A 22,718-nucleotide genomic window follows, 5' to 3' on the forward strand; every position below is an offset into this window, starting at 1 on the left:
CGTGAGAAGGGAAGAGGCCACTGGGACTCAGGCTTTCTCCCCGGTTGGCCTGGGTAGACAAGAGTGACCACAACCACGTACCTTAGCAGACGGGCTTTTGCTAGGCAGTCCTCCGAGAGGCAGGTGGATTCTTCCAGATCGTACATACCATACCGTGCTGGTAACTCCTGCCTTCTGCCTGGAAAGGTACCACAAAGCCTCTGATTTCTGCTGTCTTTTATTAGTAAAAGGAAAGCATTCTAAAATCCACCTTGGTCCTAAACCCTACCTCATAAGAATTCCCTCAGCAACCTTTATGATAATTTCTGATGAACCAACTAGTTTCAGTCTGAACAAAAAGTATTATAGAAACACCAGCGCCCCCTCCCCGACCCATAGAACTTCCATAAGTTGGTCACTGAAATCAACCTCATTGTCTTCAAGGCACTAGACTTTCTTCCTTGTTCAATAGACAGTTCCAGGCCTTGGGCCCCCTTAAAACTTATAAACACGTCAAAGAAAAACAGAGAGGAAGAAGACTCCTTTTTTCAGGACGCTACATGTTTCTAAAGAATTTTGCAGAAGAGCTAGAGAATTCTGAACACAGTGAGAAAGCTAAACGTGAACGTGTTTAGAGAGAACTAGAATTTCCTTCCCGTGGTCTCTCTGTCCCACGCACCTCGCTCCCTCCCTTCTCTCTCCATTGCTCTGAGAGTCAGGAAATAATGCACACGTCCTCAGTCTCCCACCGTGCGCAGGGTGCCCACGCTTCCGCTGCTGACCTCAAGCCAAGGTGCATCGCTAAAGGCCGCCTGTCCAGCGTGGACAAGTGCAGTGACTGGGGCGAGGGGGAGCAGGGGGAGGTGGAAGAGGGCACACAGGGGATAAATGGTGATAAAAATAAATTAATGAAGGCAGACTGTCCAGGTCTCATTGTGCTTGGGACCCTGTTATTGCAGTGCCCAGGACAGAAAGACATCGTCCTCTCCAACTAGTCTGACTCCAAGCAGGGGGTCAGGTATGGAGACCAAGATGCCCTAGTCTTTCCAGGACTTTGCTGGTTTTAAAACTGAAAATCCCGGGTTTCAGGAAACCCAAGTCCTGGGCGAATTGGGAGGGTTTAGCCTCTGACAGGGGCTAAAATCTAACTGGTGACATTTTCCAACAGAACCTAATTGGGGATGGACCTGGTAAAAGTGGTGGTAGGTCTGAATGTGCATCTCCAGGCCACTAGGGGTCGCCAACAGCAAAAGAGTTAGAATGATCACAGATGTGGTGGCTTCAAACAGCTCACATTTATTATCTTACAGTTCTGTTGGTCAGAAGCTTGACATGGGTCTCGCTGGGCCAAAATGAAAGCTTCGGCAGGCTTCCATCTCTGTCCGGAGGCCCTCGAGGAGAATCTACGCCTTCGTCTTCCCGGCTTCTAGAGACCTCCCACATTCCTTGGCCCGTGGCTCCCCTCCCTCCACCCTCAGAGTTCATCTCTTTGACCCTTTTCCCCTCATCAAGTCTTCCCTGACCACAGCTGGGAGAGGTTCTCGATGTTAAGGCTGCGTGTGGTCAGACGGGCCCACCAGAAGATCCAGGATCGTCTCCCCACCCTAAATCCGTAGTCTTGACACATTGCCACGTAAGGTCACGTAGTCACAGGTTCTGAGTAGTAGGACGTGGGCATCTTTGGGGGTCATTAGTCTGCCCACCACACCAGGAAATAGTCTCCGAGCTCGTTCTTGCACATTCTGTCCCTGTCACCCCAGGTCATGGCCCCAATGAGCTGTGGTCAAGGGTAGACCTACTTGGACAGTCAACTGGTGGTATTTTTCTCAGCTGCTTCGAAGATTGTCCCGCCGGCCCTTAACCACTGACCTCTCCGAGTCTGAAGTGAGAAATGCAAGTCTGAAAAGTCCTTTTAATACAGCAGGAAATGTCCTTGCTTAGTGGTCAGTTCTCTCTGGGTGCTTTAATGGAAAGCAATCCATGGCCAAGGTCAGGCATCTGCTTTTACCTGCCTTAAAAAAAATTCAGACCCAAAGTGTTGGCCGTGTACCATGGAACACACTACACGCAGACCTGACCGGCTCCTCTGAGTAGCTCCTTGGCCGTGTCCACTCTGTTGGAGGAAGAGGTGGGCCTGCCTGCTAAGGGGCACGGCTTGGCAGGACCCCGGTTTCTGCAGGCAGATGCCAGGCTGGCATGGGCGTGGCGGTTCTGCATGTGTTTATGGGCAGGAAGACCATCTGCACAGCAGTGTGGGGGTGGGGGACACAAGGCCGCCCTCAGTGTCACCTTACGGTCTAGCAGAAGTTTTCTCCAGAGGGAACAAAAATGTAGCACGTGGCCAGAGGACCCCAGTCCCCTTGGTCACACAGTTGTCGCCGGGACTGTCACATGTCTTCTGCCCTCTGCTCTTGCCCTCGCCCAGCACTTGGGGCATGCGTTTAGAGTCTTAATCCAGCTTCTTTTCTGTTCCAACCACTGTTTGTCCTCTGCACTTTCCATCTGCTTCTAATATGTTTTCTCTTGTTACTGCGGATTCCTGCACGCCACCTCCGGTCCTCGCTGGAAAGGTGGGGGCAGCACAGCCCCAGACTGACCTTCCTCCGGGGAGGGGCCTCCTGGAGCTGGGGGCCTCCGTCTGGACACAGGCCGGTGCCCATGGCAGGCCGAAGGGGAAGGACTTTAACGGACTCCTGGGTTCAAATCCTGCCGGGTGACTTGGAACAATTGATTCTGCCTGTTTCTTTGTTTCTCACCTATCAGTGGAGATGGTAACAGTTCCTGCATCGAATGGGGTGCTGTCAGGATTCACTGAGTTAACGTAAGTGAAGAGTTTAGAACAGTGAGGAGGTGAGAATAAATGTTATGTAAATGATAGTTGCCACCACCACCATCATCATCATTTCATCACAGCCGTTTTCATAAGGACACTTGTAAAAGACAGAACTGGAATCTGTGATCTTTTTTTTTTTTTCCCCTTTATTGATTTTAGAGCGAGAGGAAGGAAGAGGGAGAGAGAGAGAGAAACATCAATGAGAGAAAACATCGATTGGCCGCCTCCTGCACGCCCCCCACTGGGGATCAGGCCCATAACCTGGGCATGTGCCCTGACCGGGAACCGAACCAGTGACATCTTGATTCAGGATCCACGCTCAACTACTGAGCCACTCCAGTAGGCTGGCTGTGATCCTAAGGCCTCCAGTGAATTATTTTGAGAAGATGCATCCAACTATGTGTCTTCTTGTTAGAATGAGTGCTGGGAGCCGAATTTCAAGGTAACACGAATCAGTACTGAGACTTGGACCCAAGACTCTCAGGAGGCGGACACTCAGGTGTGCCCGGCTGTTCCCCAGCTGCTGCTCACTTAGGGGACACCTGGCAGGTTTCTCTGTTCGAACTGGGACAGAGGTTCTTGCTGCTTTTCACGCCAAAGAGAAATCTGGAGGATCAAAAAGAAATCGTGGCTTTGGGTGAGAGCGACGGGGACTTGTACGTGAGGAGGCCCTGGCTGCTGGCCTCTGCTGGGTGGTGCCCTTTGGCCGGGAGTGGCTGTCACCCCGCGGTGGGCCAGTCCGTGGCACCTGCCACCTTGACGGGGTGTGACTGCTCTTCTCTCCTGAGGGTGGCCTGCCAGCAGGAGGGGAGGGGGATCCAGTGTTTAGTGACTTGGGGAGCTCACCAGCCTTGTCTCACGTTCCCTCCTTGAACCCCACCCCCCAGGTGTGGCCCTGCCTACGGTTCCTTCTCCCAGGGACGACAGTCCATGTCCTCAGTGTGCAGGTGTCAGGACCTCGTCTGATTGGTCCTGGGTTCCCCTGTGCGATGTCCTGGTCAGGGAGGAGCAAAGCCCTGTTTCCAGGTGACCTGTGAGGGCCTTAATAATGTGTCCCCCCTACAACAACAAAGCTTTTATCTGGGTGGACGATAGATCAGTGGTTCTTTTTTTTTATCCTCATCCGAGGATATTTTTCCATTTTTTGTATAGATAGAGCGGAGAGAGAGAGAGAGGAAGGGAGAGAGAGAGAGAGAAACATCGACGTGAAGGGACACATCGAGTGGCTGCCATCCGCACGACCAACCAGGGCTGGGGACAAACTGCAACCGAAGTATGTGCCCTTAGCGGAAACCAAACCCGGGTCTCTCCGGACAGAAGAGCAGTTACACCCCGTCAAGGTGGCAGGTGCCACGGACAGGCCGACGCTCTAACCGCTGAGCCAAACTGGCCAGGGCAGATCAGTGGTTCTTAACCTGTGGTCGCGACCCCTTTGGGGGTCAAACAACCCTTTCGCAGGGGTCGCCTAAGACCATCGGGAAACATATTTCCGAAGGCAATTCATAACAGTAGCAAAATTACAGGTATTTAGTAGCAATGAAAATAATTTTATGGCTGCGGGTCACCACAATGTGAGCAACTGTATTAAAGGGTCTCGGCATTAGGAAGGTTGAGAACCACTGCGACAGAATGACCAATGGTCCCAGCTCGCTTGGGACTCAGTCGGGGTGGGGGTGGGGAGGTGGGATGAGGATTTCAAGTTGGAAAATCAGGACAGTCCCAGCACACCGGGGAGGGTTGGTCACCCAGAGTGTGTCGTTTTGGGTGGATGAGAAAGGAGCCCGAGACGGGCAGGCCGGGGGATTCGGGGACAGTCCTGGCCAGCGACACTGCTGTTCTCCTCAGGGAGGGTCCCGGTTGCGTTGCTGAAGGAGCGCCATCTGCTCCCTGATGAGTTCGCGGAGGGACTTCGTGGGCCTGTGCACGGGGGCTGTCGGGGGGGGGGGGGACAGAACGAGCATGTTGCCGTCACTCAAGGGAACAGTTAGTCCCTCGTCTGGACAGAAGTCCACCCTGAAGGGATGTGACCAACAGGAAACAATTAGTAAACCATTTGGCGCTAAGCCAGGCAGAGCTGACCGTGTTGCACACAGACGGCAGGACAGACAGCCAGCGCCTACCAGAGCCGGAGAAGGGGCTCGGGGAGCACTCGCCTGCACGCCTGGCGCAGGAGCTTCATGGCCGAGGGGGGTCCAAGAAGGGGTCATGGACAGTGAAGGACACAGCAGGTGACCCGAGAGGGAACAGCATTTGGAGAGAGTGACCGGCATATACTGGGGAGTGGACGGAAAGGCAGAGGGGAGGGAGGCAAGAAGGACAGACGGACTGAGGACTGACGGCTGAGGAGGGGCGGGGGCGGGGTAGGGGTGGTGGAGTTTCTGCCAGGCGGACATCATCCTGTGCGTTTTCCACGTGACGTCTCCTTGTCACCCACCCCGAGGGGCCACCGTGACCCTCACACTGTGAACGAGGAACGGCCTGCGCTGGAAGGCAGGGGGGGGACTGCCCTGGTCACCCGCTGAGAGCCAGGTAATTCACACTTGAACCTGGGTAGCCCCCAGCAGACCGAGCTGGGGAAATGGCATCGTGTCGGGTTCGCCTGGCACGGTTCCGGTTCCGGAAGCTAAGAGCCCAGAAAGGCCAGACGCAGGCCCGGCAGGAGTCCGGGTGGGAGGCCGGAGACAGGGCGGACAGGCCGCAAAGGGGACACCTGTGTGGGACAGACTGCTGTTCAGGGAAAGGCCTGGTTTCCCCCCGAGGACCTGGACAGGAGCTGGGACCATTCGTCCCTGGGTCCAGCCTGGGAGAACCGGAGAGGCCTCTGCTCACCTAACCTGCTGTGTCCTGGGCAGGTGACGAGTCTCTCTGACCTCAGTCCTCTCATCTGTGGAATAGGACTAGGAGTAGACTGTCCGACAGGAGTCTGAGAGGGCTGAACCCCATTGTGTCCACACTGTGATCCTTGGAATCACAGCCACAATGTGAACTGTTACTGGTTTTGAAAATCACCTTGGAAATCGCTGATTCTGGAGGACATTTTCTTCAAAAACGTTGTCGTTGGCCGAGGAAGGGGTGAGCGAGGTCGCTGCTCCCCACTGTGTGGTCATAACTTTTCCAGCACGGTGCCGTCAGATCCCGACGGGGAGTACTGCCTTCACCCCATCGTGTGCACTTCTGTCCCCCCGTGACGGTGGACAGCAGACAGCGGTGACCGCTCGGTTCCCTCGGCGCCAACTGTGAACCTCAGAAAGGAGACGAGCCTGCTGACTTGTACAAGCAGAGGCCTTTGGTGCCATGTCCTGCGGAGAAAGGTCGGGTGCCCCCAGCTCTCTGGACGCCCTGTCCTCTGAGGGGGGACCTTTGCCCCCGAGGCTGCTGTGACTCCCAGACGCCAGGCCAGGCCAGGGCTCTGCTTTTTCGCCTCCTGGCTGAAGGTCTGTTTGCCTTTACAATTAAGAAAATGACTCCAGTTGTTAATTTTCACTTGGAATAGGTATCGGAGGCGTTACTATTTTTGGGGGGAAAGAAAATCGGTGGTTCTTTAAGGACTGTAGAGTTTGGCATGAAAATCAGACGAATTGAGCTTGTTCAAAAGGACCCTAAATTCCATAATTGCCTGGTCTGGTGCGCGCAGGTTTGGAGGAGTAATGATGATGATGTTGATGATGATAATGACAGCAATCACTGCCTTTATCGGGTGCCGGGAGGCTCGGCGCAGCACACGGAGACCTGCAAGGCGTCGGCGTCCTGATCCCTGTTTCCCGGACGCAGAAACGGGGCGCAGGGAGAGCCCGGGAGTTGTTGGAGGCGCCATGAGTAAGAACTGGGGGTGCCGCCCGCTGCCCTGCCTGGCCCAGGCACCTTCGCCTTGACCCTGTGGCCTCAGAGACAGCCCTGCTGCTCCCAAATGCAAACCTCGACTCAGCAGGCAAATGGAAAGAATTACACGGTGTGTTTTTTTAACTTACAGAATTATTCAAAAGCCGGACGTCTCGGATCTATTTAAAGACTACACCTTAAGTCGAACCAGGAGACCAAGAGGCTTGGGCAAGACTTTGCTGCCCATGACTCAAGCCCTTTGGGCTCTCTCCATATGGCTCCCTCTCCCCTCCCCCTCTCTCCATCCCCCTCCCTCTGCCCCTCCACCCCCTTTCTCTTCCCCCCTCTCTCTCCCCTCTCCCATCCTCCCTCCCCCTCCTCCCCCAGCCCTTCGTCCCCCTCCCTCTGCCCCTCCATCCCCCTCCCTCTGCCCCTCCACCCCCTTCCTCTTCCCCCCTCTCTCTCCCCTCTCCCACCCTCCCTCCCGCCTCCCTCCCTCCCCTCCCTCCCTCCGTCTCCCTCTCTCCACCATCTATTCTCTTCCCTCCACGTAGATCTCCCGAGAGATCTCTTGGCCCAGAGCCTCTGACAGGGAAGGTTCGAGCACACTGGCCCAGAAAGGGGAGCAGGGAGGGAGGCCTGTGCTGCTCTCTGGAGTGACCAGGCTGCAGGCACAGGGAGCCACTGGGGTGGACCCCCCTCCCCGGCACTTTCTGCGTCCTGTGCACCAGGACCTCTGCCAGGGCCTGCGGGAGCCACCAGGTGAGCATGGGCTCCAGACACCGCCATCGCCAGGATTCGAGAGATCCCAGCTCTCCCACGTGGAGAAAGTCCCAGTGAGTGTGTCCCACCCACCGCGCCAGGCCTGCTGGCCGGGGTGGCCGGGTTCCTGGTGACCTGCTCCACCCGGCAGGCCCGGCGCCCAGACCCTCTGAGCAGGCTGGGTGCCCAGCACAGCTGTCCGCACGCCATGGCTGGCGACCCGGGTCCTCGAGCACCCAGAAGGGAGTTCGTCAAACTCTAGTGAGGCGTCGGTGCAGTGGTCTGCTGTGGGCAGGGAACCCCGCCTCCGTGGACAAGTCCAGGGACCACTGCGGAGCCGGGGAGGGTGACTGTTCCATGGGAAGGCTGAGGTCCCTGCACGGGGCGGGAGGTGTACATCTGGCGGCCACCTCCCAAAGCGTGTGAGGCCACTGTGCCTTCAGCAAAGGACAGGGGAGAATTCAGGGGGATCCGTAGGTGGGACTGGAGGGCGGGAGGCCCCCCACAGGTTGCCTTGGACTGACCCCTCTGTTTTCTCCAGCAGAACAATCAGGTAGCTGCCCAGGCCCCCATCTCTGACCTTGGCCTCCGCTGGTCAGCTACTGGTTTTGTTCGGCCTCAGTGTCCTGGAACGTTGGAGGGGGGCCATGCATCCTCACAGATCTTCCCCGTGTCCCTGCGACGGAGCCGAGCAAACCAGCTGCTCCCAGAGCCCCCCGTTTTCTGCGGGGCCTCCCTGCACACAGCACACTTCCCTCCTTGGCCGATGGTAGAGAAGGGGCTCCGAGTATCGCCGACTCCTTGCCTCTTCTGTTTTTAACCCTCACCTAGAACATTTGTCCATTTATTTTCAGATGGAGTGGGAGGGAGGGGGAGAGACAGAAGGAGAGAGAGAGACAAGGATGTGAGAGGGACACATCAACTGGTTGCCTCCCGCACGACCCCAACCAGAGCCGGGGACCGAAGGGCAACTGAGGCACGTGTCCTTGACTGGACTCGAACCCACGACCCTTCTAGAAAGAAGGTACAGCTAGGAAGGTGACGACGCAAAGTGGTGAGACCGTCTGTGGTCTGCTCTGCGGGAAGGAGAGGCTGGGTGCCTGGCAGACACCAAAAGTATCTCGAGGGGCGATCCCCCGGTTGTCGGGTTTGGACTGGGACGCCAGGGTCTGTGTGAGCCCTGGCCCAGCGGCTGTGGCAGGTGGGGCGTGAGAGGTCCCCCTGACATGTGACTTTGGAGCGGTCATCTGTCTGCATGAAACAAAGCCACTGAGGAAAAGGAAGGACAAATCCGAAGGAGGTGGGTGTGCAGAGCGGGCGGAGAGGCTGCTGACCGTCGACCCTCCCACCAGGCTTTGGCTCTGTGAGGGGGGAGGGGCAGGCCAGGACCCAGCCGCAGGCCTCAGTCTCTGATGGAATTTCTCAGAACATGACAGAGGATCGACCTTGTTCCTTTGAGAATTACTGTCGCAGGCGCTCAGAAACGTCGCTCTGACAGGCAGCCGTGTGATTCTGGGCCGACCAAGGGCCTGGGTCTTCGCTGGAAACCGAGGCGGCTCTGACCTGCAGCCGGCTTGTCCTGACGGGACCAGCCGCGCACAGGTGTCCCCAGGCTCGTCCGCTGAGGGCGGAATCAGCCTGAGAGCCTTGTGAGCGACGGGGCAGGGGTCTTCCTCCATCAACGCGCCCGTTAGCGACGGGGTCAGGTACTTGCTCCTCGCACCTCTGTCTGTCCTGTCGTCTGGCCGGTTTCTGACGGGGCTCGACGGCCACGCTGTCCCGGCGGCCAGCGATGGGCTCTGGAGAGCCCGTCCCCGGCTGCTGGCACTGCCCCAGCACTGAGCACATTAAGGCCGTAACACCAGGCAGCCAGGCGTCCCCATCACCCCACTGTGTCCCCGTGACCCCGCATTCACGACCCCGGACAGAACAACGTCTCAGCAGTTGCAGCTGAGCAGCGTGGCGACGCAGATGCGGTGGTGGTGGCCGCGGCAGCCGGCCGATCCGTCTAGGACGCGTGACAGCCTTGCCCGCCGGCCAAGCGGGTAGCAGCAGCCCGTGGTGAGGCCACGGCGGACCGTGCACACGCAGCGGTCATCACTGTCCTGGACGCGGACCGTCGTCCTGCCCTCCGGCCGGGGGTTTGGTCCGCCACGCGGTTCTAGGAAGGAGCCTGATACGTCCAAGTTTTTAGAGGGTCAGGTGACTGGGGCAGCTTTATTTTTTTAAAGAACGTATGGTTCCTACCCTCTTTGTCCTAAAGACATAGCTGCCGGGGTTCGGGAAAACACAGGCTTGGGTCTGAGCCTCTTAAAGAAACAGAGGTCTGTGCCCTGCGTTGCCCTGCGTTGCCCTCCCGATGCCTCCCGATGCCAGGCCGAGCGGCTGCAGAGAGGCCCGTCCTGTCCCGGGCCCAGCGCCCTTTGTCCACCAGCTACACCAGACACCAGGCGGGGCTCTCGGGGGTGGGGGTGCAGTGGTCTGCCCCAGTTAGGGTGCCTTGTGCCTGGAGACGGGGGAAGGGAAGGAAAACCAGCCCCGCCCTGCAGGCTTATCTCGGGCTTCCCTGGGCTCAGCGTAACCCCTGGAGAAACAGGAGGTCTGCAAGCTGTGGAACAAGTCGGGGCTGGCCAGGCATGTGGCATGTCCCCGCTCCTTCACCTCCCCCCCCATCTTGGCTCCACTCTGCCCCAACCTGCCGTGGGTAAGGGAGCGGCCTGTTTAAGCAGGATCCCCAGCCCCAAGCCTCCCTGGGCCTTCCCCAGGCTCAGCTCGGTGCTGCTGCCTGCTGCTCCAGACAGAGCAGGAGAGGCAGCCTGCAGCGCGGCCATTTCGAGGACGGGCCCTGGGGCATGGCCTCAGGGCCACCTGCAGGGAGTTGTAATGAGTGTTGAATGCTTGGGTCCTCACTGTCCACCTCCCCGCCCCCAGGCTCCCAGCAGCTTCGCAGACTCCAGCCAGGGAACTGTCAGCCCCTCTGCCCGGTCGTCCGGCCAATAAAGGCTGGAGGGAGGAATGGAGACAGGACCTGGGAAAGGGGGTGAGGCCAGCACCCAGAGTTTGGGAGGCTCTGGATTCGGTTATCCGGGTGGATCGGTGCCCGTCGATGTGTGTAAAGTCCACCCATTATGTCCATGAGACCCTGGCAGTATCCCTTGGGGCAGCCTGCTCATTCAGATTCCTGGGCCCCACGGCAGACCCCCTGCATCCAAATGTCTGTACTGATTTGAAGGAATATTTTTACTCTCTCTCTCTCTGTATCGAAGTCAAACATGCATCCAAGTACTCGAACCTCAAGGCTTTGTGAACATACTGGTGTAGCCACCACCCAGATCAAGACAGGCTGCCACCAGGAAGGGCTCCCTGCCGCCCTCCCCAGACACAGGCTGCCCCAGGGCACCTGCTGTTCTGACTCGCTGGAGAGGTTGGCCTGGGGGTGAGTGTCCCGCCACTGAGCGGTGCAGGGTCCTTGGGTCTGGCTTCGACCTCCCAGCGCTGTCTGTGAGAGCATCGCTCGGGGGCTCGGGGACCAGCCCATCTGCCACGTGACCATCCTGCAGCACGTCCGTCTGCTCTGGGCGGGCAGAGCCTGGGTTGTTCCCAGGCCCTGGCTACTGCCCGAAGCTGCCGAGATGTCGCTGTGGCTGTCACTGTCTCTCGACCCAGACGCGCTCACTGCTGTTGGCAGCGGAGTTGCTGTGTCCTTGGTAAGAGGCTCGTTCGGCTTTTGGCACATAACTGCGGACGGTTTTCCGGGAGTTGAGCCCATTTCGCTCACCGGTACCGCGTGAGGATTCCGTCGCTCTGTGTTCTTGTCCGCGCTGGGCACTGTCAGACCGTTTCATTGTAGCCACGCTGGTCGGCGTGTAGTGGGGTCTCTGTGGCTTTAGTGTGCATTCCCGGCTGGCCAGTGACGGCCAGAGCCTCTCCGCGTGCGCACTGGCCCCTGGCACCTCACCTTTTGTGAAGAGGCTGATCAAGTCTATAGCACTGGGCTGTGGGGCCCGGCCGGTGGGGCTCAGTGGTTGAGTGTCGACCCTGCACCAAGAGGTCGCCAGTTCGATTCCCGGTCGGGGCACATGCCCAGGGTGTGGGCCCGATTCTCAGTAGGGGGCATGCAGGAGGCAGCCGATCCATGTTCCTATCTCTCTCTCTCTCTCTCTCTCTCTCTCAAATCAATAAAGAAAAAAAATGTAAAAATAAAATTGGGTTGTGGGTGTTTGAGTCTTCTAACTTGTAGGGGCACCTTGTTCCTGACACCTCTCCTGGACCCCAGAACGCTGCAGGCAGGGATCCCCCTCTGAAGTCCTCCGCAAGTTGTCTGGCTTTCTCGAGGCGTCTCTTTGCAATTCCACAAACGGGCCTCGTGTCCCGTTCAGGTTCTGCGCACAGCGGTCCCTTCAACTTTCTCCTAATGACACGGGGCCTACACGGGCGTCACGGGTTCAAGACGAACACGGGTGTGTTTGCGCCACCGAAGCCCGGAGCTGTGAGGACCACATCTGAGCCACCTCCTGGCCTTTCCGGCCGCACCTGATCGGCACCACGGCTTGTCCAGATGTGTGGCGGGAGGAAGACGGGTTTCAGAACCGCCTTTGTGGCCTCGATTCCAGCACCTCGTGTCCCTCTCCTCCGGCACCCGCCTTCTCCTGTGCCGGGGGCGCATGTCCAGTCCATCTGGGCTCGTCGCTGGGGGATGGCGTGACTGCTTTGGGTCCTCAGAGAGGAATCGTCTCCTCACCTTCCCCCTCGATGCCAACGGCACGATCGTCCCCACAGCTCTGCCACCCCAGGAGCCAGGCGTGGGACTGTGACAGATCCAGAAGCCTAGAGCTCCTGTGACTTCATAGCCCAGACTGTGAAGGACGGTGTCTCGGCGGGACCGTCTGCCGGGCTGGTTTTGAGCACGGCCACCCTGGAAAGAGGTGTTGCCTTTGGGGAGGACCAGGAGCCAGAGGGAGGGAGCCTGTCTCTCCTGTTTGCCTGTGGTAACAAAGGGAGCCCCTGTCGCCTCTCTTTCCCTCTGTGACCTGCCACTCAGAGGCCCAGTGTGGCAGGAAGTGCGGGGCGGCCCCACTTCCCCGCCCCCACCTAGGCCCGGAGGCCGAGTGGCTGTATGCACAGCCCCACGCCCGCCCGCGCTGAGGGCTGGCGCGGATCACGGGGAGGCGGGCTCTGATGTGTCCTCCCCACAGGCTGGCTGTGACGGCGAGAGCATCGGAAACTGCCCCTTCTCTCAGCGGCTCTTCATGATTCTCTGGCTAAAGGGCGTCATATTCAATGTGACCACAGTGGACCTGAAAAGGTGAGGCAAGCTGTCTGCACTATTGAAATAGCTGCTTGACCGCGCACACAGGTGCGCACACACAGGCGCGTGGCGTGATCGTGGGCGAGTCCACCCTCGGTGGGACCCTGAGCTGGCAGACTGGGTGAGCAGTGACCGCAGGGTCAGATGGGTCGTGTCAGGCAGTGTAGGAATCGGGGCGCCTGCAGGAACCTGCCCTCTCGGCTACTGGGGTTACCGGTCAGCCGGGAGCTCCCCACAGCCTGTCCGAGCCGCCCCGGCCGACAGACCCGGGAGAGCTACCGTCCTCACCTCCGTCTCCGGAGAAGGGGCCCCGTCCCTGCCAGTAGGAGTCTGTACAGTCTCCTCCGAACCGCTCAAGGGTTGTTTCTCTGAAATCGGGAGCACGCGGCGAGGCCTCGGACATGAATCCAGACCCTGGTAGCTGCCGACCAAAGCCGCTGTCCCCCCCCAGGAAACCCGCGGACCTGCAGAACCTGGCTCCGGGCACCAACCCTCCTTTCATGACGTTCGACGGTGAGGTCAAGACGGACGTGAACAAAATCGAGGAGTTCCTGGAGGAGACACTGGCGCCCCCGAGGTAGGCGTGTGGGACCGGCCTGGCACATGGGTGCCGCTCTCCTCGCTTCGCCAACGACTCTCCAGCTCCTGGCTCCACACGTTTGGTTTCTGCAGGGGGGGCCGCCGCTTCCTGACCACCCCCGTGCACCCCGGCAAACACAGGGCAAGCTTAGGAACCCTGGGTGAAGGCGCCCCGATCTCTGCTCTGAGCCCGCCGTGCGGGAGGTTGTTGGTCCAGTCTTAGGTCCTCGGCTGGAAGGGAGGGGACAGGCCACATGGAGGACCTGGAGTGGAGCCTTCTCGTCCGAGGGTGGGGGACCTTTCTTTCTGCCAAGGGCCTTCTGGATATTTATAACATCAGTCTCGGGCCATACACAATTATCACTGAAAAATGAGCCTGCCAGTCCGGCCGCTGTGGCTCAGTGGTTGAGCATCGACCCTGCACCAAGAGGTCGCCGGTTCGATTCCCGGTCAGGACACATGCCCAGGGTGTGGGCCAGATCCCCAGTGGGGGGCATGCAGGAGGCGGCCAATCGCTGTTCCCTCATCGATGTTTCTATCTCCCTCTCCCTCTCCCTTCTTCTCTCTTTAAAATCAATAAAGAAACAAAAATTAAAAGAAAAAAAAATGAGCCTGCCGTATTTGGTCAGGCTGATCTGGTGAGGGTGTAATGTTGGCCATATTGGTTTTGAGGCCCCTGGGCTGGGCGTCCCCCACCCTTGCAGCCCATCACCTTCGTTTGAGGAGGGAGGGACCTAGGAACCGGGAGGGAGGTGAGCCCCGTCCCAGGTATGAGAACAGCCAGTCTGGCCTTTCTCCCTCGACTGTGTGGCTCGCACCTCGAAAACGAAAAGATTAGGAAAACTCTAGGGGGGAGTTTTGGTTTGTACGTGCCCCACTGTGTTCCCCTAACTCAAGCATTACTTATCTGTGCCGTTCCGATTTTGAATTTTTCAAGGTACCCTAAGCTGGGGACCCAGCACCCTGAATCAAACTCTGCAGGCAATGACGTGTTTGCCAAATTCTCGGCATTTATAAAAAACACCAAGAAGGACGCCAACGAGAGTGAGTACCCCCCCCCCGTTTCTGTCCCGACGTGGCCCCCGCGCGGCCCCTGCTGCGGCTTCTAGGCGACCCTGGGCAGTCGGCCTCATTTCTCAGCGAGGGGGACCTGTCTCTAGGACACAGGAAAAAGTGCCTCCAACTTTGACTCTGCTCTGGGTTTCAAGACACTGAGTGCTCCTTCTAGGGGTGGGGGGCCCTTTTCGGGGTGAAAGAAGCACAAGCAGGTGTTCCCAGAGGCCACGGGGGCCCGTTGCCTGGCGCACGGTGGGTCCCAGGAGGATTTGTGAAGAGGTGAGTGGGCCGCGGTGTGTAGACAGCAGACGACTTCCCAGGGAGGGGGAGGCCCCGCCGACCGCTGTCCTGCGACCCCAGAGAACGGTGCCCCCCGCACTCTCAGCCCGTCTGCTCTGGGTTTCAGTGTACGAGAAGAACCTGCTGCGGGCCCTGAAGAAGCTGGACCAGTACCTGAACAGCCCGCTGCCGGAGGAGACGGACGCGGACAGCGCGGAGGACGTCGCCGGCTCCGGGAGGAAGTTCCTGGACGGGGACGAGCTCACGCTGGCCGACTGCAACCTCTTGCCCAAGCTCCACATCATCAAGGTCGGTCGCGCCTCCTGCCCGCGAGGCGGCTCCGTTGGCTTCGGTTCTGACCCAAGTGCGGGCCGCCCAGCGGAACAAGCTGAGATGTGAAAAGTCTCGCTGCTTTCATGGGGAGGCAGGCAGGCCTCGGGTTTCGGAAACGCGGGCGTTCTCGGGGGTCTTCAGGTGGCCCCAGGAGGCGTCTGGGAACGTGGCCCTGGCCCCCCGCCCTCACCGCCTCTCTCCGGGTCTTGCTCCCGCAGCTGAGGGAGCCGCCAGGTGAAAGCCGGGTACAGTGACCACACCCGGGGCCCAGCGCTCAAGGCTGGCACCTGAGTCAAGCTGCGAGGTTTAACGTGTGCGTGCAGCCCGCTGCTGGGCACTGGCAGGGTCAGCAAAGCTCGGCCTCGGGGTGATGGGGTGTGTCACGGGCCAGCTGTGATTAGGGTCGGAAGACTCCCTGGGATGGTGGGTCTCCAACGTGAAAAGCATAGACTGGCTTGGGGAGCTTTTTAGGAGGATAAAGCCCAGCCCTGATCTGAAGCAGAGCTCTGGGAGTGAGCCTGAGACGCTGAGGCAGGGGGTCCCATGGAGCCTTGGTTCCGGCTGCTGTCCGTGGTGCCCAGCCTCTCGGTCACCACACCTGTTTGTTATTGTCGTCATCACCGGTGCTAGATCCTTGGCCCCAGCAACCTCCGATGCCCCAGGGGGAAGCCCCAGTCTCTGGGGTCTCTTTTTTATTCAAATCCCACCAGGTCCAGAGGTAGGTCCTTGGTACGGAAGAAGGATAGGGGAGCTGGGAGAGAAGATGCCGGGAAATGCAATACACACCCAACTGGCATTTACAAATTAGGTTCACGCCATGTCGCCGTGTCATCTCCTGCCCTTCCCTCCATGCATTTCTTCTTCCTTCCCTATTCCCGCCATCCTCACCCCATTTTTTTTTATCCTCGCCCGAGGACATTTTTGCATTTATGCATTCATCTTCGGATAGAGCGGGAGGGAGAGAGGGAGGAAGAGGGAGAAACATCGCCACCCACATGACCCCACCTGGGCCCGGAGACAAACTGCAGCCGAGGTACGTGCCCTTAGCGGGAACCAAACCCGGGTCTCTCCAGTCCGTGGGCCGACACTCTAACCGCTGAGCCAAACCGGCCAGGACCCCATTTTTTTTTTCTTCTCTCTTCCCTGCTGTGCTTGAAGGTGCCATTTGAAATTCTAGCCTGAAAAATATTGCTGACCTGCAAGGGAATGTTCTGAAAAGAACATTATAAATAACTTTGTAATATTATAATATTATAATAACAATATAAATAACGTTGCCAGTATCCTGACATCTGAAATTAAGTGGAAGCCCTGGTTGGTTTGGCTCAACAGTTAGAGCGTTGGCCCACAGACCGAAGGGTCTTGGGTTCAATTCCCAGTCAAGGGCACGTATCTGGGTTGCAGGTTCGATCCCCCGTCCCGGTTGGGGTCATGAGGGAGGCAATCAATTGATGTGTCTCTCTCACATTGATGGTTGTCTCTTTCACATCAATGTTTCTCTCTCTCCCTCAATGGTAAAACATCCTCGGGTGAGGATTAACAACAACAACATCGGAAATGTAATGGAGGCGTATGAACCCCATACACCTGCTACATTGGTGACGGTTGAAACTGGAAAGTTGGGAGCCACTTCCCAGTGAGGAGCTTCCGTAGTTGCGCTGGGTTCGCCCCTTTCGTGAGTGTACTGCAGACACTGCTACAGCCAGTGTGGTGCCCAGGAGTGTGCAGGGCCATAGAAATGCCCCAGCCATACGACTTCAACTGCCGCTTGCCCGACGCCTATAACAAAACAGTATCTTACATCTCAGTATCAGTAAAGTGTTCAGAGTAAAATTAAGCAGCCGTGGCTCCAATATGAGATCGAATAGGAAATTCGTCAAAGCCACTTAGCACTCAAAATAAACAAAGAGCTTAATAATCTCCCAGGATGGAGCACCTCCGACAGGACATGAGAGCCCGTCTGCAGGAAGGTGTGGTCAGAGGTGAGAGGGAAGGGGAGTGCTCGCTCATCCCCCGAAACCCAGCAGAAACCACGGGAAGAAACAGCGTTCGTGGCCTCGTCCATAGAACCAGAAAAGGGCAGAGCAGCAGCGCGCAGAGGGAAAACGCCGTGCGGGGCGTGGGCCTCGGGCACCAGGCTTGCTGTCTGCGTCTGTGGCAAGGTTCAGGTCGCTCTAGAAGTCAATCACACGGTCCTGAAATGCCAGCCCGGACGTGTCTGTTTGAGGACGGGGCATGGGGCAGGCCACAGGAAGCAGAGGCCACCCCTGCAGAGATTGCGTGGGAGCTGAGGCCTCTGCAGAGGGGAGTTGAGGGAGGAGCCACACATGGTACCGTCTGTGCATTCTGCCACTGTCCCCTCATCCAAAGGGACAGGGAGGGAGGCGGAGTGGAGGAGAGAAGGGAAGTGATACTTCGCGGTGTGGCTGCTCAGCAGAGAGGAGAAACAGCTGTGGACCACTCGAGAACGTTGTGAATAACCCGAGCTTCAATCTTTTATAGAGAAGGAGGACGTTGGGGTGGGGGGAGAGAGAGAGCGAGAGGAACATCAAGGTGAGAGCAACACATCTCTCCACTGTCTCTCGTACCTGCCCTGACTGCACGCTGACTGGGCATCAGACCTGCAACCTAGCCCACCGTGAGTCAAACCTGCGACCTTCTGGTGCGTGAGATGACACTCCAACTGATGGAGCCACACTGGCCAGAGCTCACGTTGTATCTGTAGCCATGGTGACCTCCTGCCTCATCTGTGAGCCTCGGAGTGTAGGATGCCCGGCCCTGACCCTGGCCCTGACATGACTAACCCTCACCCTAGTGTGTCCCTGGGGTGGGCGCAGAGCATGTCTGGCGGAACTGCTTGAGGGTGAATACCACATTGTCAGCCAGCAGCCCCGTCTCACTCCCTGGCCCTTCACACTATTCTATTTTAATTACTTAATTAATTTACTTTTAACTGTTTTTCTTTATTGATTTTAGAGAGAGAGGAACGGAGAGGGAGAGAGAGATAGAAACATCGATGAGAGAGAACAGCGATTGGCCGCCTTCTGCATGCCCCCCACTGGGGATCAGGCCCACCACCTGGGCATGTGCCCTGACCGGGAATCGAACCTGCGACCTCTTGGTGCCTGGGTCTATGCTCAACCACTGAGCCACACGGGCCAGGCCCTTCACACTGTTTTGAAACAAATGGTAGATACACTAGAGCTTCCTTGGTAAAGACGATTCATAACCGGAAAGCATCCAAGTGTACCTCTCTGTGGGTGCCGATGGTCAGGGGAGGAGGACAGGCTGAAGAGAAGGGACACCAGAGGGAAAGGCGGAGGGGAGACACGTGATGAAGAACTGCTCCAGGGCCCTGCCTTCGTGGTTAGAGCATCGGCCTGTGGTCCAGAGAGACCCGGGTTCGGTTCCCGCTAAGGGCATGTACCTTGGCTGCAGTTTGTCCCCGGCCCTGGTTGGGTCGTGCGGGTGGCAGCCACTCGATGTGTCCCTTTCACGTCGATGTTTCTCTCTCTCTCTCTCCCTCCCACTCTATCTGAACAAAAAAAATGGAAAAAATGTCCTTGGGTGAGGATAAAAAATAAAGAACGGCTCCAGGAAATTAAAGAACATTTCAGACAGAGCCTTCTCTACACCCTCAGAGAAATAAAGGAGGACGTGGATCTTTCCAGAAAACAGACAAGACACAGATAGCAAAAACATGGATATGATATCAGAGAGGAGATGACAACCAGACTGGCGAGCTCAAGACCCACCGACAAATAAAATAACTTCAGGAATAAAGTTACACGAGCGGTAACAAGAAGTTGGAGCAGACATTGCAGAAATGAGACGGAGACCCGGAGGAGGGGCCTGAGAAAACTGTCCCAAACCAAGTGGAATAGAACCAGGAGGGGAGAGAGATCCCAGGTGTGCACAACCAGGCACCAGAGATCAGACAAAGAAAAAGGAGGAAAGGAAGGCTCAGGGGGAAAACCGTTTTGAATCAAATGATGCTTGAACCTTCAGTTTGAACGATGCCGTGATTAGAAAAATACAGCCCTGGAAGATAACACACTATAACATATTAGATAAATTATCGAACTTTGGGGATAAGAAAAGAACCCTTTTGACATCCAGACAATAATAACAGCAGCAGCGATGATGATGATGATGATGATGATAGTAATAATAACTTAAATAAATAGTAAAACCACCTACACAAGGAAGAAATTCATCCTGGCCTCATATGTCTCTATGAACACATTAAAAACCAGAAAAAAAATGGTTTAATATTTACCGGAAATTAAGGGGAAGGATATGTGATGTAAGAATTTTATATATAGGTACATTGTTTTTGCCTAGACTTCTGATCTTAAATAAGTACTCATGAGCCAATTTAAAAAATAAAATTACTGTATGATGAAATAATAAAACCACAATCAAAATAAGAATCTGAAAACAGAGAAGATGTGTGATGTAGAAGGACTGGTGATAAATGTAAAACCTATTTAAACCAGAACTCGGACTAAATAACAGTGGGAATTACAGTTACAGACAAGAATTAGAATTAGTGAACTTGTTACACACAGACTTGGAAGGGAGATAAGGGAGAAGACCCGGAATCACTTCTGAGAAGTGTAGTTATACTAATTTACTCATTTGTCATAGCAGCAGTAAAGAGATATCATCTCAAGTTCAGAAATCAAGAAACAGAAAATTCCTGCTCTTTAAGGTGATACAGGAAACAACTAGAAAAGCTAAAACAGACCAGAAAACTTCCAAATCATCAGAAGGGGGTAAGAAACCCACGAAAATCTATGCAGAAAGGTGAAAAACAAAGGAAGTTTTCAATTCAGAAAATAGAATGCAAAATCAAGTGTACATCTGGTAAGAGTTACACACGTTACAGACATACTCAGAAAAGTAAAAAACAAACCAGCAACAAAGAAACGAGATGGCAAAGATAAACCAGGCGAACGCAAGCAAAAGGAAAGCAGTTTTCCAACCTGAGCACAAGTAGGGGTGAATTCTGGCGGACGATGTTGAACAGGCACATGGTCCCGGTTCCCTGTTGCCCCGCGTCAGCGGCGGCTGGCCTCCTGGGTCTGAGAAATGCGCCCCAAAGACCTTCTAGTCTGTGGCTCCTCTCAGGTCCCTTCATTCAGACATCCCAGAACCAGTGCCATAGGAGGCAATAGGGCAGAACTGTTTTTTGTAGCCCTGGGTCCCTGTTACAAGGTGAATTGTGTGTCCCCCCCCCCCCCCTCCAAATTCATATGTTGAAGTCCTAACGCCCAGGACCTCCAAAGGTGACCATATTTGGAAACGAGGTCTTTGCAGATGCCTGTGTAATTAGTTAAGATCACACTGAGGTTCTGTTGGAGTAAGGTGGGCCCCCGATCCAAGAGGATTATAAAAGGGACATTTGGGTGCCATGACACGAACACAGCGAAAACCCCATGTGGAGGGTGGAGCTATGTTGTCTCAGGACAAGGAACTACCAGAGCCAGGACAGAGACCAGACACAGAGTCTGCCGGAGCCTTCGGAGAGCACGGCCCCGCGGACACCTTGCTCTGGGACGTCCGTCCCTGGGACTGGGAGAAAGCAGAGGGTGTGGTTTCGGCCACCCAGCTTGTGGCCCTTTGTTAGTGCAACCCTGGGAGAGTGATGGCAGTCCCGCCAGGTCATGCCCGCCTCTGTAACTAACTCCCCGGCGGCACCCCTTCTGCCGAAGGCGACGCCACCCTGCTGTGCTGTCCAGGACATTTGCAGCAAGTTTCCCCGTGCTTACTACTCCCACGAGGCGAGGCTCGCGTCCCGTCCACGAATCGGCCCCCCGCACGTGGCGGGCCACAGTGAGACGCCCGCAGCGGGCCTCACACACCGTGGGATTTCAGGAGGCGAGGTTTGGACTTCACCGGGGTCTGAGCACCATCGGAACCGAAGAGCCGTCCTGAATCCGTAGCTCCCAGTCACCCAGCAGCATAGCACACGAGAGAAAACCGCCAGAGACCGCGGGGGACGCCCACGGGACCACAGAGCCGGGCGGGGTGCGATTGCAGGCCCGTCTGTGAGGAATGGGGGTGCAGCGGGGTGTGCAGCCACTGTTTCCAGCCTGGGACCTTTCTAACCTTTCTCCTACCCAGGTGTCCCGTGCAAAGGCAGATGCAGCGCTGAGCAGCCCGTGGCCTGTCGGATGGCGTCAGAACCCGACACAGAGAGTCCGTCGCACACCTCGGAGAGTGACGGTCTCGGCGAATTGCCTGCATGGGTAGGTCTTTCCTTCTCTGATCATTTCCTCTCCGTTCCCAGATCGTGGCCAAGAGATACAGAGATTTTGAATTTCCTTCTGAAATGACCGGCATCTGGAGATACCTGAACAACGCCTACGCTCGGGACGAGTTCACGAACACGTGCCCCGCTGACCAGGAGATCGAGCACGCCTACTCGGACGTCGCCAAGAGAATGAAGTGAGGCCGAGGGTTCTGTTCTCGTTGGTGAGCCAGGCCAGGCAAAGAGCGTTCTCTGTGTTTCTCCACCGTCCGCACCCTTCGCGAGAGAGCACTCCCACCTTAGTAAGGCCACATCCTCGGCCGGTCCACTCAGCCCCGAACAGGACGAGGCCTTGCTGGCGGTCCTCCTCTGCACCGAGCAATACCAGCCGCGGCTGTCCTGCACGCCGACTGTCCCGTTCGTCCTAATCGGTGTCTCCGACTTTCGCTGACTCGTGATCCGTGATATTTAGGGCATGTGTTTTGCCGTATAAGTTTCAAAGCAAATTCGGTTTGGGTTCAATTCCTCCTCTAATTAAAAAAAAAATGTGTCTGTCTCTGATCGTTTTCATAATCATGTGTAGCCTGTTTCTCTCCTTTAAAATAGGATTGTAATTTTTCCCCAGAATGGAAATCCTGTTTTTGTAATGACAGAATAAATAGGTGCCTATCTTAACATTTTAAAACTGTGAGGGTCAAACTGCACGGCAAGGCCACAGTTATCAAAACAGCATGGCACTGGCATACAAACAGACGTGCGGGTAAAACAGTCACAATGAAGCAATGTCAGAGTGGAAAGATGGAGGAGAAAGGCCGCCTGGAGTTTCATTCCCCTTAGGTAACTACCGGTCACGGGCGGGGAACGTCCCCAGCTCCTCCGTCTCCGTCTCTCACACCCAAACTGCATTCGGGCGGCGTTGCGTCGCTTTGTTCTGAAGGACCGTCGGGGCCTGCAGGTGGTCGCCACGGAGGGCCCAGAGCAAACAGACGGACTCGCACGGCAGCTAGAGAGGATGCTTCCGAGGGGTTCCCGGGGGGTGGGGGAATCCCGGAGTCCACACACCGGCAGGGACCAGCGGGGACCAGGAGCTGTGGACGCCCCCTGCTCGCCTTGTCACCCTCTGTGATTCTGTGGCCTCAGGCTCCAGGGAAGGCAGCGGCCGAGTGCCGTCTGTGGCTCTCATTCCCGTCTCCTCGCCTGCGTTTGCTCTTGGTCCCTCCTTCCCTGAGGACCCTGCCCTCAGGACTCTTTTTTTTTTTCATTAATCCTCATCCGAGGACACTTTTCACTAATTTTTGACAGAGTAGAAGAGAGGGAGGAGGAGACAGGGGGAGAAACACGAATGTAGGAGAGACACATCGGCTGGTTGCCTCCCGCACAACTCTGAGCAGGACCAGGAACTGAACCCGCAGACCGAAGGGTTGCTCCGCCCACAGAGCCACACCGGCCGGGGCTTCTGGGGGACGCCTCAACCGGCCGCAAGTGGAGAGTCTCCCTGCCCTGGACGGAAAGGC

At 56.6% G+C, this 22,718-nt stretch overlaps 1 protein-coding gene across 1 annotated transcript in view; it reads left to right on the top strand.

Annotated features, from left to right (window-relative positions):
• CLIC6 (chloride intracellular channel 6) overlaps positions 1–22,141 on the top strand; it is a 44,259-nt gene extending 22,118 nt beyond the window's left edge. Inside the window, exons 2-6 of the mRNA XM_036243141.1 lie at positions 12,589–12,698; positions 13,153–13,278; positions 14,218–14,324; positions 14,743–14,924; positions 21,244–22,141. Coding sequence (XP_036099034.1) covers positions 12,589–12,698; positions 13,153–13,278; positions 14,218–14,324; positions 14,743–14,924; positions 21,244–21,405 — 687 coding nt within the window. The 3' untranslated portion in view covers positions 21,406–22,141. The remainder of the gene's footprint in view (positions 1–12,588; positions 12,699–13,152; positions 13,279–14,217; positions 14,325–14,742; positions 14,925–21,243) is intronic.
• Positions 22,142–22,718: the final 577 nt, after the last annotated feature.

This window comes from Molossus molossus, unplaced genomic scaffold (genome assembly GCF_014108415.1).
Source record: "Molossus molossus isolate mMolMol1 unplaced genomic scaffold, mMolMol1.p scaffold_m16_p_5, whole genome shotgun sequence".
Lineage (NCBI taxonomy): Eukaryota > Metazoa > Chordata > Mammalia > Chiroptera > Molossidae > Molossus > Molossus molossus.